The sequence below is a fragment of the Stigmatopora nigra genome, chromosome 15, assembly GCF_051989575.1.
Source record: "Stigmatopora nigra isolate UIUO_SnigA chromosome 15, RoL_Snig_1.1, whole genome shotgun sequence".
NCBI classification, from domain to species: domain Eukaryota; kingdom Metazoa; phylum Chordata; class Actinopteri; order Syngnathiformes; family Syngnathidae; genus Stigmatopora; species Stigmatopora nigra.
The window spans coordinates 9942303-9960889 of NC_135522.1; the positions used below are offsets into that span (position 1 = coordinate 9942303).

The 18587-nt window shown below is 35.5% G+C and overlaps 2 protein-coding genes across 6 annotated transcripts; both read right to left on the reverse strand.

Moving 5' to 3' along the window:
- Positions 1–506: 506 nt before the first annotated feature.
- On the reverse strand, positions 507–2272 carry LOC144209188 (uncharacterized). Of its 5 annotated transcripts, XM_077735433.1 has the most exons (5): positions 1947–2272; positions 1796–1880; positions 1553–1719; positions 836–1493; positions 507–771 (listed from the first exon to the last, which is right to left on the reverse strand). In XM_077735433.1, exons 1-4 carry the CDS (start codon positions 2037–2039, stop codon positions 870–872), a joined length of 969 nt encoding a protein of 322 aa, XP_077591559.1. In that variant the 5' UTR covers positions 2040–2272; the 3' UTR covers positions 507–771; positions 836–869. The 5 variants fall into 5 exon arrangements, with proteins under 5 accessions (XP_077591559.1, XP_077591558.1, XP_077591557.1 ...); XM_077735432.1 differs by having other exon boundaries at positions 1796–2265; XM_077735431.1 differs by having other exon boundaries at positions 836–1880; positions 1947–2258.
- A 10665-nt stretch (positions 2273–12937) lies between these two features.
- Positions 12938–18576, reverse strand: desi1a (desumoylating isopeptidase 1a). The gene is made up of 6 exons (XM_077734019.1): positions 18405–18576; positions 18106–18127; positions 17694–17763; positions 16909–17018; positions 16604–16726; positions 12938–16136 (listed from the first exon to the last, which is right to left on the reverse strand). The coding sequence occupies exons 1-6, from the start codon at positions 18490–18492 to the stop codon at positions 16046–16048; spliced, it is 504 nt and encodes a 167-aa protein (XP_077590145.1). The 5' UTR covers positions 18493–18576; the 3' UTR covers positions 12938–16045.
- Positions 18577–18587: the final 11 nt, after the last annotated feature.

An 18587-nucleotide genomic window follows, 5' to 3' on the forward strand; every position in this document is an offset into this window, starting at 1 on the left:
CATAGACTAAAATAATGGTTGGAGAAAGGGGCTTATCAAATGCCTTTCGGTGGGAATAGCCAGGTAAAGTGCAGTTAACAAGAAATTTAGTTGGTTAATTTAGGTGAGAAGGTGAGTGGATCTGTAATCTTGTAATAGTGTATTTTCAAATAAATGAATCCTGTCAATCTGCACCATTCAATGCTACATAAACTCAATGGAGGGGCACAATTCTTCTTTCTTAAAATCATTGTCAATCATTTTGAATATAAATCCACAAATTTTCTACAAGTTTTTCCAAATACAACAGAAAAGAATAACCATGACTTCTTTCAGCACAATGAAACATTCCACACTAGTCACCCGTTATAAATTATAGCCGTATTAACCATACATCCAGTGTGTCAAAACAGAGTCCCATTTTGTGGGGAAATTTTAGATATTTACTTGCAGATGTTTTTTTTTTTTAATTCATGCTTGTATAATGGTGAAAATGTTAGAAATCGTGTGGTGTATGAACTTAATCATCAAAAGAATGCATTGCAAGTTTTTATTGGTGTGCATTTGTTACTTCTGTTGTTCCGACAGGGGGATGGAAGACCCCAAAGCAGGAGAGGGCTGAGAGTCTGATTCTCAAATCTTTATTTGAATCATCCAAGAGACGGGCAAAGGTACAAGAGGGGTCGTTCATCGTAGAAGAAAGGTCAGTAGCCATGAAGTCCAGAGTGGAGGGTACAAAGGGCGAAGGCGAAGTCTTTGTCCGTGATCGTGGGGCTGACCGTGGTCGGAATCCTGGGAGCAAAACAAGAGGTTGTATATCAATATAGGTAGGCAAGGAGAAAACGCGAGAGGGTACCTCAGTGAACTGATGAGACGATCCAGCAGTGTGGTCATGTTCCTGGTGACTTTAAATACTCCTCACTGGCTAATAACTCACACTTTGAAGTGCTCGAGTCATTAGAAGCTGGGCCTGTGATTGGAAGACAGGCACCACCAGCCACCATTCTGGTCTGGGGCCTGACGGATCTTCCTCCCCTACGCGGGCCACCTGACCCACGACGAAGGGCCCTCGGGTGGTCCCGGTGGAAGTCCTGGATGAGGTCCGGGCAGAGGAAGTGGCTGGCAGGTATCCAGCTTCGCTCCTCAGGACCGTGCCCCTCCCATTCTACCAGATAGTGCAGGTCGCAACCCCGTTGGCGAACGTCTAGAACCCGTTCCACAAGAAATGCCGGGCCCCCGTCAATCAAGGGAGAGGGGGCCGGAGCCGCTGGGGTTAAAGCCGGAAGCAGGCGCTGAAAACCACCCGCGGTGCTCACGTGTGAGCCACCTCGCCTCTGCCTTCGGCGTCCCTGTAGTCGGCCATCAATCCTGATAGCCAATTCCACAAGTGCTTCGAAGGACTCTGGCTCATCACGGCACGCCAGCTCGATCTGCATCGCCTCATTCAGCCCCCACAGAAATGAGTACCGGAGGGCGCAGTCATTGTACCCGCTTTCGCCGGCTAGAATGCGGAACTTTATGGAATATTCAGCAACACTCAGGACACCTTGTCTTAGAGCTCTTAAGCGCTCACCTGCTTCCAGGCCTCGCACCGGGTGGTCGAAAACCTTTCGCATCTTCGCGGTAAATTTGTCATAGGACGTGCATATGTCGGTTCCCCGCTTCCATTCGCCGCACGCCCAGGCCAGGGCCTCATCTCTAAGACAGCAGATAAGGTAACCAATCTTGGCTCGGTCTGTGCTGTAGGTAAGGCATTGTTGACCAAATACCAGACTGCACTGAAAAAGGAACTGTTTACATTCGTCGAGGTTCCCACTGTAGGGGGCAGGTGGCGGGACCATAGGTTCGAGGTACGGCGATTTAGGGGTTACCTCTGGCGAGGCTGGTGTTGGGCATGCACTCTGTGAGTGAGGCAAGGGCGTGTGTTGAGCCTGCATGGATTTGAGGGTTTGTCTCATCTTTGATACCTCAGTCAGAAGCAAGTGGATTTCTTGGCTGTGTCGGTCCATAACTGGCACTGGTTGATCGGTGGGGGCTTGTTTAGAGTCCGTGGGGTCCATGTTGGCTGGATTGTGCTGTTATGACCTGGGATGACGACCCCAAACCATGCGACGCCTGCAAGTCTGGTTCTTGAATCTTTATGAGAATCGTCCAAGAGATGGTCAAAGGCACAAGCAAAACAAGAGGTTGTATATCAATAAAGGCAGGCAAGGAGAAAATCCCGAGAGAGTACTTAACAGTGAACTGTTGGGACATTCCAGCAGCATGGTCATGTTTCTGGTGGCTTTAAATACTCCTCACTGGCTAATGACTCACACCTGGAATGGAAGCGCTCGAGTCATTAGGGGTTGGGCCTATGATTGGATGACAGTCATAACCAGCCACCAGTCTGCTCTGAGGTCTGACATCTGTAAAGGCATCGTGATTAAGCATTTTGGAAATTAAATTCAAGTTAAAAATGTTCAATTAAAAAATTGATGACATGCAATGTTGAAAATGAATTAAAACTAATGTTATAGTTGTGCAAATCCTGTAGAAAAATAACTTTGATTAATGATCAGAAACTTTTGCATAGCCTCTGAAAGCTATTTGGTGAGAAGTGTATTGACTTGATGCAGGAAAAAGGGAACCATTGACTAGTGTAAGAGGACCTCTTACAGTCTAAAACGTCACAAATTTGGTGCAAGAGAACATTTTGACAATTTAGGCATTGAAGCATTAAAAAAAGACTATATTTATTCCAGGTAGAAATGAGATTATCCATTGCTGTGTGTCATTTTGCAACATTAGAACAAAGAAGGTGATGGTGTAATGGTTTCTTCACATCTGTTTTGTCATTACCCTTAATGCAGAGAGTTTAAAAACAACACTTTTTATTATTTTATTGCTTTTACTCCTGGTTCTAAACCAAAAGTGGTCCTCCATCAATGGAGAAGAGAGAAAAATTGATTTTCTCTAAAAAAAATCCCCATAAATGTCCCAGAGACGTTCCAGACAGTCAATCCCTAGTGATCCACATTGAAAGTTTATTTTTAAAAGACTTAATTTAGTTTTTAAAAGACACTATCATTGTCAATGGTCGTGAGAAGGGTCAATAATTTTCATGCAATTTACTGTAAAGGTTATTGTAATGCATGTTATTAACAGTGGGTGACAGATGGGTTACTCAATGTTTAGACAGGCAATTTTACCTTTATTTTATTAAAGCCATACACAGGTAAATGTCTTGAGTGGAAATTACAATTCTGTTTTGAGTGTACCAAAGATGTTATAAAACTAGAGAGAGCAGTAGCATCTTCATAAAAGGAAGACAAAACCCGATCAATATGGCTGCTTGAAGTCGAACTGATCAGCACTAGAGCGCTGGACAGCAAATAGGACATAAAGCTAATGGATAGGTACAGCCAAGACAGACCACTCCAAATTAATTAAACTTACGTACGGAAGTCCATACTTATTTGACAGGTCTATAATTAGTGTGAGTATGTGGGTGCAAACCATTTGAATAGCTAAGCCAGAAAGTTATAGAAAAATAAATAAAATAAAAAAGAAAAGGATGCAGTCTAGTGTAATCAGGGTGCTCATTCTGTACAGTTGGGCAGTCACCTAAAATGACCTCCAAACTCAGCACCATCAATCAGCTGAGAGGGCTTTCACTCTATACACATTTTGTTAGCTTTTCGCTGACCATGCACGCCTACATTTTTCACATCTTTATTTGTCAAGAGCTGAGAGACCCGATTTTCAAAAAGGAGACTACCAATAATATGACACAAAAGAATCCAGCAGCTCTAATAAAAAGTGCAGTAACTAAATTTGATGTTATACACATTTAAAGCTATTATTGGATCTGATTATTCTATCAGTTTTTTTAATAGATTTATTTTGTGATTCAACCACATCTGCACTACTATACCTTTCAGCGATATGTAATTTATATATATATATATATATATATATATATATATATATATATATATATATATATATATATATATATATATATATATATATATATATATATATATATATATATATATATATATATATATATATATATATATATATATATATATATATATATATATATATATATATATATATATATATATATATATATACATATACATATACATATACATATATATATATATATATATATATATATATATATATATATATATATATATATATATATATATATATATATATATATATATATATATAGAGAGAGAGAGAGAGAGAGAGAGAGAGAGAGAGAGAGAGAGAAAGAGAGAGAGAGAGAGAGAGAGAGAGAGAGAGAGAGAGAGAGAGAGAGAGAGAGAGAGAGAGAGAGGGGGGGGGGGGAGAGAGATAATATAATAATATCTTGAGTTCTATCACATTAGTTCTAATAAGATAAAACCTCACTAGGGTATCTCGCAGCTGTAGAATCTGCACGTTCCAGTCAATTAGCTATATTTATCTGTTTTCATACTGCTGATGGCAACTGCTTAGCTTGACTAATTATTCTTACTTATGCAATCATTCGAATGAAGCTACACTGAAGATGATATTAAAGTACTTTATAGGAGGCAACAAAAACACAAATAATAGTAATAATAATACTAATGCATTTGCTCATTGTGTTTTTTTTAGTTGTTATTTATACTATCCCTCCACACACAGAGCTAAGGATTATTTTTGCATCACCGGTTTATTCTTTTGCATAATCTGTTTTGCAAATAAGTTACAATAACTTACATTGAATAACTTCATCATACTATATAATGCAAGGCCATGACACATCTCCATCCACTCCCAATCAATTTTCCCACTTGCAAGAAGCACATCTCACCTTCGGTTAAAAATCCATCCCAAATTTCAAAGAAGGAAATCTCAGAATGCATAGAAAATTAATTCATTCATTTTCTGAACTGCTTATCCTCACAGGGTTGCGGGGGGTGCTAGAGCTTATCCCAGCTGACTTCGAGCCATAGGCGAGGGACATCCTGAATCTGTGGCCAGCTGATCGCAGGACCCGAGGAGACGGACACTCACTTATTTCTAGGGGCAATTTAGAGTATGCAATCCACCTAAAAATGCATATTTATGGAATGTGGGAGGAAATTGGAGGACCCGAAGAAAACCAACACAGGCCCAGGGAGAACATATAAACTCCACACAAGAGAACCAACCTGGGTTTGTACCTAGGACCCCAGAACTGAGAGGCCAATGCACTAACCACTCAACAGGGAGCTCTCCTTTGGAGGATCCAAAACAACATTTGGGAAAATATGACCCCTAACTTAACTTGCTTTAGACAAATTTTAAATATAAGTAAATTCTAAACACTTCCATTTAGTCTTTTGATGCAGGAACATTAGAAGATACTTAAACTGTTCCCACTCAACCTACATTCTTGCTTTTCAATCAGGCACATTTCACCTCACCTACATCTGGCACCTGCAGAATCTAATTACCAGTCAAAATTGCTAGCCTCGTCCTATGTCAAATTGTCTATAAACGTCAATGGCAATCAATGAGTAAAGTTGAATGAATAAATTACAGTATGCTTGGATATGACAAAAACACATTTATATTAACACCATTAACAAAAAATGTATGTGTCCACCATTTCAATTGATTTTATTTTAGGGTTGCATTTCCGTGATGTATTTCCAGAAGAATTTATATTCAGACCCATCCATATTTTCCATGGATAATGTGTATACCTTTAAATAATACCCAAAAATAGCGCCATCCAGTGCGAAAAGTGAGATCAAACAAAGTGGAATAGTTGTGCTGCTCTGGAGGAATTTAAAGCTCCCAGGCTTGTTCTAATTTTAGTGTGTCACAGTCTGAATCAAAACAGCCTCTGTAACGGCAGGGCAAAAGCTCCCTAAAAGCAGTTCCTATCAGCCTTTTTAAAATCATGACATGCAAGGCTTTTGTCACAGTAGGCCATTTGTGCACGGCAATCAGTCGTCATATAATTATAATGTTGTTTTGACCAGCTACTACGTGATCTGACAGTGTTCCAGTTTCATGCAATTTATCGCTACCTCAGCTCAATGTTTCCTTTTCACCTCTCTGGACCTTAACTTGCTTTACTCGATGCTTGGGGTAGCACAACAGTGCCCACTAATGAGGAATAACATTCGGATGCAGACCCACTTCATAAGGTATCTTTCTATTGGAGGAGTATTTTGTTGGCATGTCTTTGACATTTCTCATATTGCATCAAAGGAATCTTGTGGCAAGAAACATCATTTTTTTTAATGAAATTTGATTGTTTTTTTTTTCAAGTTTGGAGGAATATTTGGCCAGACAGATGCTTGCTGTCTGATCAATTGCACGGCTCATTGCAACATAAATATATATATATATATATATATATATATATATATATATATATATATATATATATATATATATATATATATATATATATATATATATATATATATATATATATATATATATATATATATATATATATATATATATATATATATATATATATATATATATATATATATATACATATATATATATATATATATATATATATATATATATATATATATATATATATATATATATATATATATATATATATATATATATATATATACATATGTATATGTATATATGTATATGTATATGTATATATATATACATATATATATATATATATATATATATATATATATATATATGTATATATATATATATATATATATATATATATATATATATATATATATATATATATATATATATATATATATATATATATATATATATATATATATATATATATATATATATATGTATATATATATATATATATGTATATATATATATATATATATATATATATATATATATATATATATATATATATATATATATATATATATATATATATATATATATATATATATATATATATATATATATACATATATATATATATATATATATATATATATATATATATATATATATATATATATATATATATATATATATATATATATATACATATATATATATATATACATATATATATATATATATATACATATATATATATATATATATATATATATATATATATATATATATATATATATATATATATATATATATATATATATATATATATATATATATATATATATATATATATATATATATATATATATATATATATATATATATATATATATATATATATATATATATATATATATATATATATATATATATTTTTTTTTTTTTTTTTAAAGAAATATTGTAATAATATTTAAATATTGTGGGCGACCAGGCAATTCATCTTGGTGTTTTGTACGTATATTCATTCATTTTCTAAACTGCTTTATCCTCATTAGGGTCACAGGGGGTGCTGGAGCCTATCCCAGCTAATATGTGGATTTAGGTTTTCCTTTTTGTATTTGAAAGGCATCATTGTGTTCAGTGTATGACACATTATGTGTCTGTGAGGAGAATGCATAGGGTATGCATAGGGTTGCCAACCCTCCCCCTAAGAAAACACAAGCTGACTCCCGGCCAGAGGCGGGGGACACCCTGAATTGACGGCCAGCTAATCGCAGGTTAGAAGAAGGACAACCATGCACACTCCTACCCATACTTGGGGTCAATTTAGAGTGTCCAATCAGCCTACCATGCATGTTTTTGGAACGTGGGAGGAAATCAGAGTACCTAGAGGAAACCCACGCAGAAAAGGGGAGAACACACAGATGGAATGACCTGGGAATTGAACCAAGGACCCCAGAACTGTGAGGCCAACACACTAACCATTCATTCTTGGAAAGGGCATCATGTGCTCCGACCTAGCAGCTATGTTGATTTAGGACGACCAATGGTTGGATGCAAGATTTTGAAAATTACACATTCTGCAGCATCGGCACCTTATTTCTTAGCACTGCAGATACCGATGAATGACATCATCTGGTATGGGTACTGCTGCAACACTAATCAAATTAGTGGCACGGGTTCCTATGACTACAACACATAGATCTTGCCTTGCAAGCACACAAACTCAAACAAACGCAAGTACGAACAGTCAGGCAGATGCACACACGCACCCTCACCAGCAGCGTCCAGATGGGCCGAGCCAAGGGCATTCTGGCAAATAAGAGTGAATGCCGAGTGATGCGGCAGAAGGTCTCGAGGACAGTTCACATTTCTCTCTGTATTTATGCATCTATGTATTTAATATGCAAGGTCATGGCTTTGGCTTGACAGAGATAAGGAGCTCACAGCAGATGTTAGCATAAGCGATTCCAAATGGGTGACCCGGCCAGGTTGTTGGCTGTCCCCAGCAGGTTGGCGGACATACTTAGACAGGCGTTAGATTCAATGAAGAAGTAGTCACCAAAATAAAATCAAGCATGACTTTGACTTTGTCTCTTTAAGTTTGAAACGGCACAGTCGAAGATTGGTGGCTGGTTGTGCCTGCCACCCAATCACAGGCCCAGTTCCTAATCACTCAAACATTTCCAGGTGTGATTTATAAGCTAGTGAGGAATATTTAAAGCCAAGAAGAACATAACCAGACTGCATCTTAGTCAGTTCACTGTTGAGTACCCTCTTGTATTGTCTCCTGGCTTGCCTCTACTAATCTATGACATCTTGTTTTTTGCTCCCAGGATACCGACCACGCTCAACCCTATGGACCATGGACCATGGACCATGGACCATGGACCATGGACCATGGACCATGGACCATGGACCATGGACAATGACTCCGTTCTCTCATTGTACCCTTCACTCTGGATTCCACGACATACACCACGGTTACCAACCTCCCTTCCACAAATAACTACTCGCCTACTCAACTCCCTTTTGTGCCTTTGCCCATCCCTTGGACGATTCTAATGAAGATTCGATATCCAGACTTGCTGCCCTTGCCCGCTTTGGGGTCCTCCATCCCCGATTGTAAGAGTCTCACAATACAAGTTATCAAACACTCCAATGATAACTTAAGCACTAATCTTGTTTTGCGTTAGGGCAAATTGAAAAGCATAAAATGTGACTAGAAAACAATAGAACTATTGCATGATGGGTGCTCAAGGCTTTCATCAAAAGAAACATTGCAGAAGGATTTTTCCATTATAACTTGGAAGCAAAATGAATCATGACAAATGGTAGAAGTGGGAAAGTCTGGGTTGAGAAGGCAAAAGAGAGAAATGATGTGAAGAAGCCTGGGAAGCACTGCAACAGTGCAGTCAAGCAAAAGGTCTCTGGGTAATTTGGAGCAAATCAGGCAGGAGTGAAGCAAGGGATCCAAATATGAGAGTGAAAAAGACAAGGACATTGTGAAGGTAAGCACGCTTGTGGAAATGAACACATAGCCTAGTAAAGAGAGGTAAGAGACAATTTGGGAAGAATATAGAGATCCAGAGATAAAGAGTGCAGGGATGAATATTTCCTTTTGTTAGAAGAGGCTGCTGCAATCACTTGACTCACTTCACGTGACCCTCACAGTGGATATGTCTGAGCAAGCATGGCTGGACAAGAATAATCATCAGCCCAAATGCCTACATTTCAACATGACACTGAGTTTCATTACATAAACTGACACAACAAAACAATATGTGGATTTATGTTTTCCTATTTGTATTTGAAACATTGTCTGTCTGTGAGGAGTATGCATAGGGTGTGAGTAGTAAGAAAACCCAAGTTGACTCTGGGCCAAAGGCGGGGGACACCCTGGATGGCCAGCCAATCGCTGGAGACGGACAACTATGCACTCTCACAACCATACCTAGGTGCAATTTAGAGTGTCCAATCAGCCTACCATCCATGTTTTTGGAATGTGGGAGGGAGAAAACCGTAGTGCTTGGAAGAAAACCCACACAAGCCCAAGGAGAACATGCAAACTCCACACAGATGGACATGACCTGGATTTGAACTCAAGACTCCAGAGCTGTGAGGCTGACGCACTAACCACCCGCTCCACCGGGCCACCCTTAATTCAGATTTCAGCCAAAAATATATATATACAAAAAAGATTATATACAAAAAATTGAGAACTAAAAGGTGACGGTTGTCGTGTAGGCTGCCTCTACCAATAAAGTGCTGCTTTTTTCAGGGAGTTGGCAACCGTAATGGTGCATATTATTGAATATTCAAAGTGCCAGGGTAACCTTAACGGTACATAAAACCCTTAATTATGCATATCAAATGCTAATTGAAGCATTAAGTTCCAATGATACAGTTCACTATAAAGATGCTGTGGTAAGAGCTAATGAAAAGAGAATGAATGAGATCATTGTGTATTGATGACAGAAGTGGGATAAAACATTTTAAGGTTTTAACCTTCAAGACAAATCTTAAATTGATGATAAAATTCTGGTAAAGCAGAACCTACAAATTAAATTGCCCAAAAAGTGTAAAGGCACATTTCAGAGCTCTACCCTACAAATAAGTTTCAGATATCTAATGTTATCTATTCTACTGGAGGTCACACAAGATATTATAGCAGGTAAGTAAGGGGTTTTGATTTCAATTGATTTGAAGTGAATTGAATCGAATGCTTTTAGTGTCATTATAAAAGTACAATAAGATTTTAAGCTTCACCACAAAGTCCACAATAACAACAACAAACAGAAAAATAAATAATAACAATAAATAATAGCAATAAATAATAACAAAACTAATAATAATACATGATAATAATAAATAATAACTATAGTTAATAACACTAAATAATAACTAGTTAATAGCAATAAATAATAACTATAGTTAATAGCAATAAATAATAACTATAGTTAATAACAATAAATAATAACTATGTTAATAACAATAAATAATAACTATAGATAATAACAATAACTAACAACAACAGATAACAATAAATAACAACAACAGATAACAATAAATAACAACAACAGATAACAATAAATAACAACAACAGATAACAATAAATAACAACAACAGATAACAATAAATAATACGTAAATAATAAACAAACAAATAAATAAGTAGTCAACATAATAAATAGTCAACAACATTTTTCCCTTTGTGTTAATGGTGACACCAAATAAGAAAGGTACTAGGGCAGTAAAATGAGGAAAGATGTGATGATTGTGATGTATGAATCTAAATAATATTAAAAACAAATTAATCAACAAACAATCTCTTTCCATTATATCAATCAATATTCTTCCTAGTTTCCGACATTATCATCATCACTATTCCTAGTGAATTTTTGCTCTAGTTCTCATCTAAAAATTCTTATAGGATGAGGATTTCATAATTTCTAGTCACCATGTTGAGGATGTTTTAAGCCTCGAGTAAAATTACACCATCCACTGGGATGGTGTGACACTTATTGCTCAAGGGCAGCAAAAGCTCGATTCATAAGGACTTGGCATTGGAACCAGAAGGTCAAAATGCAGTTCGCTATAGAACAAACCCTCTATTGTATAATGCATTAGTGTATATTGTATAGTGTATATTAACGTATAGTTTGGTAGTCTGATTGATTGCTGGGGGGATGACAAATTACTTAATGAACACAGTTAAGGAGTCACTAAGCAAGCACTGGTCATGTTGGAGTAAATGCACAAGAAAATTAGGTATTTTAACTATATTGCTGTTTGTTTGTTTCAGCAATATAGCAGAAATGTTGATTTTTAATTTTGTACTGAAGAACATTACAAAGTCATTTTTATTCTACCAGTAGAGTTAAGTCAGTAACTAGACATTTACTTGAATAGTACAATTGAAACTACTTTTTAATATATCATGTTGACTCATTCAGTTGCACTGAGCTGATTCAGCAGCTCACTAACATATTTTAAGTTGTTATAAGTTCTATTTTTATTTATTTCTACGCCCTCACCATCTAGAGTGAAACTAGTTAACAATCCCTGATTCCTAACTATTTGCAGAAAATGGGCAAGCCTTTTCCTTAAAAAAAAAAATATATGTATATATATAAAGCCAGCACAGTTAAACCCCAAACCAGAGAGAAACACTGCCTCTCTGTGGTTGCTTTAAGAACTGCATGAATAATAGACATCTATAGTAGTATATGTATATATAAACTGCAAGGCATATTGGATAACTTTATTCATCCCGTATTCGGGAAAGTTCATTGTCACAGTAGCAAAAATGTGAGAATGCAGATATAGGAAAGGAATTTTAGACATAAATATATAGGTAATAAGTAAGTTAATAAAGAAATACATGAATAAATATATAAATGAATGTTGCTGAAATATGTAGGACACATAAGCTAGTACTAAATTCTTAATGTCACTTAATTTAAACTTTTCAGTAATTTACTATAGTATTATTTATATTTTATGTTATAGGAATCTTTTGGTTAGTGGTAGGTGTTGTAGTATTGTTGTTGTTGTAGCTGATAAGTATAGTAATATAAATATATAATGTTTATTACCAAGAAAATGATATATAGTGGTGATAATGATATACAGTAGTGAAAATCTGCACATAATTGACACGCTCTCTTAAAAAGAGATATAGTACACTGAGTACATGTCAGTGGTGCTAAATCAAGACACCAGTGCCTCTTCTATTGTATTTTTTGTTTAATTAAAAAAATATTCAAGAAATTTGCAAATTATTCTCTTTAAATCATTAGACGTCACATTGAATTATTCCATCATAGTGGTATATGCTTATCATTCACTGAGTTACCAGTTAGATTGCTTTAAGAGGTTAATGTATAACTAAAAGAAAAGATGCACCGGCCTTTGTATGAATTACATAATAACTTGAACTCATTATTTACTTTCAAAGGCATTGATTGATGCGATGATCTAATATCAACTGGAAGTGACTTCAAATGTATCAAAAATGTAAAGAAAAAGTTGTATATTCGATGGCTTTATGCATAGGTGAAGTAACAAAAACAGACCAAATAAACAATAATAATAACATGCATTAAGATGAGAGAAATAGTCACCTATAAATGTGTTGTTTATTAAAATTTAATGAAAAAGCATCTTTTTATCCTTTAGAAAATAAAAGATAAAAAGACACTTACAATGATAAATCACAAAATATTTGTTCAGTAAATACATTTCAGTGACCTGGTTAACCTGTAGGTTATTGGGTAGCAGAAGAATGGTTCACAATATTTTGAAAGTACTGCAGGGGAGGGAAGGGGTTAATGTGTTTGAATATTTTCATAAAATTTAGATTTTCTTATACAGAAATAACACTGGTTGAAACAGTCTGGTTTACTTGCATGTTAATTCTTCCAATTGCCTAAACAATGCTATTTAACCTGATAATTTAACTTATTCATACACACATATAGCAAGTCAATCTGGTCCTCATTCAAACAAACTTTTCACATAAAGTTAAAGACGAAAAGACAAAATTAGACAAAATAGACGAAATTATTGGCATGCCTACAATCTTTGCAGAATGTACACCATTTCTCCTAGAAATGAATGTAATTACAATTGTTCAGTATCAATGTTTTTAATTCTTGGATGTGCATGGATAAACAATAAATCTGAAGATAAACATAAAATATGATAAAAATGGGCTGACAAAACTGACCGCAATTGCTATCAACACGTTTTTTGCACTTCTCCGATGGAATTTTGAACCAATTCTTTTGTGAACTGCTACAAGTATCTCAGACTTCAAGGATGCCTCCTTCCAAAAGCAAATTTGAGATCTCTCCAGAGGTGTTCAATGGGATTCAATGGCCACTTCAGAACTCTCCAGCGCTTTGTCTACAATCATTTCTTGGTGCTATTTGATGCATGTTTGTTCTGCTGGAGCATCCGACCTCTGACAGACTCAGTTTTCTGAAATTAAGAATTTTGAATCTCCAGATTTTGCAAGTCTGTGCACACTGACCAAGGCATCCGGTGCAGCAAAACAATCCCAAATCATTGGATCTCCACCATGTTTAACTGTAGACAAGTTTGTCATGCCCATTTTAGTAGTTTTTTTGTTTGTTTTTAAGGCACATCCAAGAACTAAACATTGACATTGAATATATATGCAATAGACTTGATAGCGTGAAAGAATTGTTCAAACTAACAGACCTTAGCATTGGTTCTTTCAAAAAACAAGTACAGTAATCCCTCAATTGTCACATCTTCACTTATCGCAAATTCACTACTTTGCGATTTTTTTCTGCAATTATGAAACAAAATCCATTTAAGTCCATAAAAATGTGAAAATTCACACTGAAACTCGCAGCCACTTACTAGTAGGATTCAGCCCTGAAAAAAAAGTTATAATAGGGGGTGACCCTACTTCACAATTTTTCAATTATTGCGGCCATGTTTGGTCTACATTAACAGCGATATTCGAGGGATTACTGTACTTTACAAGACAATACACCATATACTCTTGGAATTGTTTCCTGTCACCACTGTGCTCATTTAATAACTATGTCAAATATTTGTCTACAAATCAAAAACAATGGACAGCATAAGTCACATTGCGTTTATGTCATATAATTTCTTCTCCAATTGGCTCTTCCAGATTAAATCTGTGCCTGCATCAATTTTGAAATGTAGCCCACACCAAAGAAGACAAGACTGACTTTCATTGTATTTTTTATGTGGCTGGTGTGCCAGACTAACAAATGAGTACTAAGAAACCCTCACTCAACAGTTCTCTAACAGCTTTTATACTCACCTGGTCTGTGCACATTAGAAAAAAAAAGTTATATGTATCAGATATTTTAAGTTCAGCAAAGCAGAGGGAAATGAAGGCACAGATTTGAAGTGCAACACACACGCAAACACTCGAGTATATAAGGGTTTGGATGACGCTACAAGATATTTCAAACTAAATACTGCAACAATAAAGTTGCTCAGCGCCATTGTAAGTTTTTGTAGTGGCTGTAGATTCATTCATATGCTTACATTGTAAACAACAGTGTAATAAATGGAATGAAAACATACAATGGCAAATGCTGGCTTGACTGTACAAAAGGATTTGTAATGGAAATTCAACTAAAGAAATACACTTTCAATGGATTGATTGACAATAAAAAATAATAATAATAATAAATCAAAATCCATATTCCTACAATATATTAAAGATATTTTAAATATGTTCCAGTGAAGTCAGTAGCAAGAGTCTCACAACAATAACACTAAGAATTACATGGCTTGAAAAATATGATAATTATTTAGAGCGTAGCAGTTTGATGAATAAAATCTGTCATAAAAATCAATTGCAGCTATTAAATGAAAGTCACTCATAATAGTCAGTATTCCAATTTGGATATATAAAAATCCAAACTTTTGGCATTTCTAATTTCGCACTACAAACTTTTTGAGTTTTATGCTCGTAAACACTAAGATCCTGCCATGCATGATGGGAAAAAAAAATGTGGCCACTTCACTAAGACAACTACTAGGATTCTTAAGCATCTGACAGTTTCTCATGAAAAAGATTGGCTACTTACCTGGCCTGATTTAGTATATCCCAGTAGGATTACCAAGTAAAAAGTGTATACCGTATTTTCCGGACTATAAATTACATTTTTTTTATAGTTTGCCAGGGTTCTAAAATACTACAGTGTGATTTTTACGTACTTATGAAATGATTCACCTATTATTATGTCATCAAACATGTTATTTTTACACTAAACCACAAGAGGCCACTTAAGGTGGTGGACCTGAAGAATGGCTTGTGAGTTATAAATTTTATAAGTTTTTATTTTAAATGCCTTTCAAAAAGTGTTATTTTCATAACATAAAACTGTGATTTTACTCCAGGGAAACTTACTAATATTTTTTTCCATTTCATTGTACATTTTTTTCTGAAAATGAATGTAATTTATAGTCCAAAAAATACAGTACTTTGATTTTGAAATGCCTCTTTTTGGCGGCACTAGTCCGAACCTTTTTGAAACACTTAAAATTAGGGCAACCTCTGTTTCGAGGCCAAAGGGATTAGATCTTGAGTCTTAAGTGAAGTAATATACTTATTGAAGGGGGAGGAAGAAGTGAAAAATAAGAATCTATCAAAATGTGCGTTGTTGCCTCTGCTCTTTGACTACAATGGAAGCCAGCCCATATGACTGCATTTCTTCTTCCGTTTAGATGTTTCTTCCTCCGTTGATGACATTACCACCAGGGGGGGCGATGTGGATGGAGTCCAGAATGGGCCTCAAAATCTGGCCAAATGGTCTGGTGATAAAAGCAGAATGCATTGGTTCTTTCAATGGAATCCTTGCACAATTAAGGAATAATGTCTTGAGTAGTTTTATTTCTGAATAGCCTCAATACATATTGAACCTCATTCACATGCCGGAATTATGAAAGATGTTTTTTTTTAAGCGAAAACCAAACTGAAAAATGAAATTTATATGCCTTACCGTAAAAGAAACCTGTTTCAAAACTTGATATTGTATTCTTGCTTGAAACTAACAATAATTATAACATATAGTTACAATGCATTAATGCTTTCATCACAAATCAGGCCTTTTTATTTGCTTTTATAAGCAAATTGGTTAGTTGACAGATCAAATGAAGTCTATTTAAAATAATGTCATAAATATCCACTATGCTATAAAAATATTTTAATGAAGTGCAACTTTGTGATGACAAAGAGTCACGTTAGAGTAACTCGATTGAAAGAACTAGGTTATACTCACGTAGAAAGGACTTCAGACGGGAGGTCAGTAATGTAGGAAGGGATGGGCATGCCTGTTAGGAACTGAGCAACCTCATTGGTGAATGTGTTGCAGTTGTGCTCAAACAGACGATACCTATCACCTCTGAAAAACATGATTAAAAAGTTACAAATGAATGAATATTACAAGTCAGTGCACAAGCAAACAAATTGACTTATGTTATGTAACTCAATAATATATCCTCAAGGACTAAAACAGCTAGATTAAATAAACTACTTAGAAGTTGTGTAAAAATAAATGATTGTATGAAGAGATTCACAGGACACCTGTAAGTGCTTTCTCCTAGGGACGAAAGATATTCCATGAAGATTTCCTCTGAGACTTCAGTCTCACCAAGTTCCACGACTGTGTCTGGTGGTCCTAGCATTGTCCCACCCTGAAAAACAAAGTATAGTGTAAACTTCCCAAAATCGTACTAGACAAAAACAATCTAATCGCTAATGGAATTCTGACAAACTCAACAAAAGGGTAAATTTCATACTAACTATGTAGAGAAAGACTAAAAGAATGAAATGTAAAGACATTGATGATATCTTGTGGTTAGTGGTTTTGAGGTTTAGGGCAGCTGAATATTAATTTATTTAAAAAATAATCATAAATTAATGTTGATATTGGAACTAATCATGTTGTCTGTATCATGAATTATACATTTTGCTATTTTCAGTTGACTTGGATACAAGACTTGATCTTATTTGGTTGTCCTACTTAAGCATATCCAGGTCGGTACACCTGTGTGGAGTTTGCATGTCCTCCCCCGGGCCTGCGTGGGTTTTCTCCAGGTACTCTGGTTTCCTCCCACATTCAAAACACATGCATTGTAGGCTGATTGGACACTCTAAATTGCCCCTAGGTATGAGTGTGAGTGCGAATGGTCGTCCATCTGATGGTGCCCTGCGATCGGCTGGCCCAAAGTCCGCTGGGATAGGCTCCAGCACCCCCCGCGAACCTAGTGAGGATAATGCAGTTCAGAAAAAGAATGAACTTAAGTTAAGTTCTGGAACCAATTAATTTTGTAAGTAGAAGTACTACTGTAAAGGGAAAACATACTTACAGGTGAGCAACTGGAGATTCCTTCTCCTCCAAAAAAGAACTCATCTCCATAAGCCACTATTGCTGTATGCCTTAAAAAGAAAAACATAAATTGTAGTTATTAACTGATAGATGACATAATTTGTCAAATTCATTTAGACTGGGAGGACTGGCTTTGATGAAACATCTTTGATTGAAATTGACAGCGCTAGACACCCTCATTGACTTATTTGAATGTGGTAAGTCTTTATCTAGAATGGACTGGAACAATTATGTATGGTTTTTAGTCCCGCCAAAGGGAAGTTTTACATCATGACATCATGTGTTATGACAAGTTTAAATAAGATGAAAGGCTAACCACTGCAATAGCTAAGAAACAAACTTGAAATGACTAAGCATTTTTAAGTAAAATGGAAAGAATTAGTAGTCCATACCATATCCCATCCAGTTGCTTTCCTGTTGAAAACAGAGAAAACGAGTTTGAAACGTAAACAAGATAAAGGAAAAAAGCTGTCAGAAAATATAAACCAAATACTTGTAGCATCAGTGCTTTGAAACCCGTAAAATTTCACTAACGACGTCGCAGCGTTCATCGTATTTAACACATTATTTACTTGCGTAATTCGACGTTGATGACGAAATATGACAAATACACGATTTTTCATTAGAAGACCTCGATGGTATGATGCTGGTGAGGCCTGAGGCAACATCTCATTTGGTGGTCTGTACTCACCCAGCATGATAGGACTGAGGTTGCGTGCCATTCCTCTCGATAGATCGTAAATATATAACTGCACATTATATCTTGTGGAATTGTCCATAGTAAGGTTTTCTATGTTCCCTGTCTACGATAAAAATCAATCGAGTCACCCACAACTGACAGTGTGGGCGTGCCTTTAAAATGATGTCATTCTTT

Excerpts from the sequence above, each read along its gene's own strand:
- desi1a (XM_077734019.1), bottom strand. The coding sequence starts at position 18,492 with ATGGACAATTCCACAAGATATAATGTGCAGTTATATATTTACGATCTA. Across the intron at positions 18,128-18,404 it reads CCTCAGTCCTATCATGCTGG|GAAAGCAACTGGATGGGATA; the intron begins GTGAGTACAGAC and ends TGTTTTCAACAG. Across the intron at positions 16,137-16,603 it reads CCGTCTGAAGTCCTTTCTAC|ACCATTTGGCCAGATTTTGA; the intron begins GTGAGTATAACC and ends TTTTATCACCAG.
- LOC144209188 (XM_077735429.1), bottom strand. The coding sequence starts at position 2,039 with ATGGACCCCACGGACTCTAAACAAGCCCCCACCGATCAACCAGTGCCA.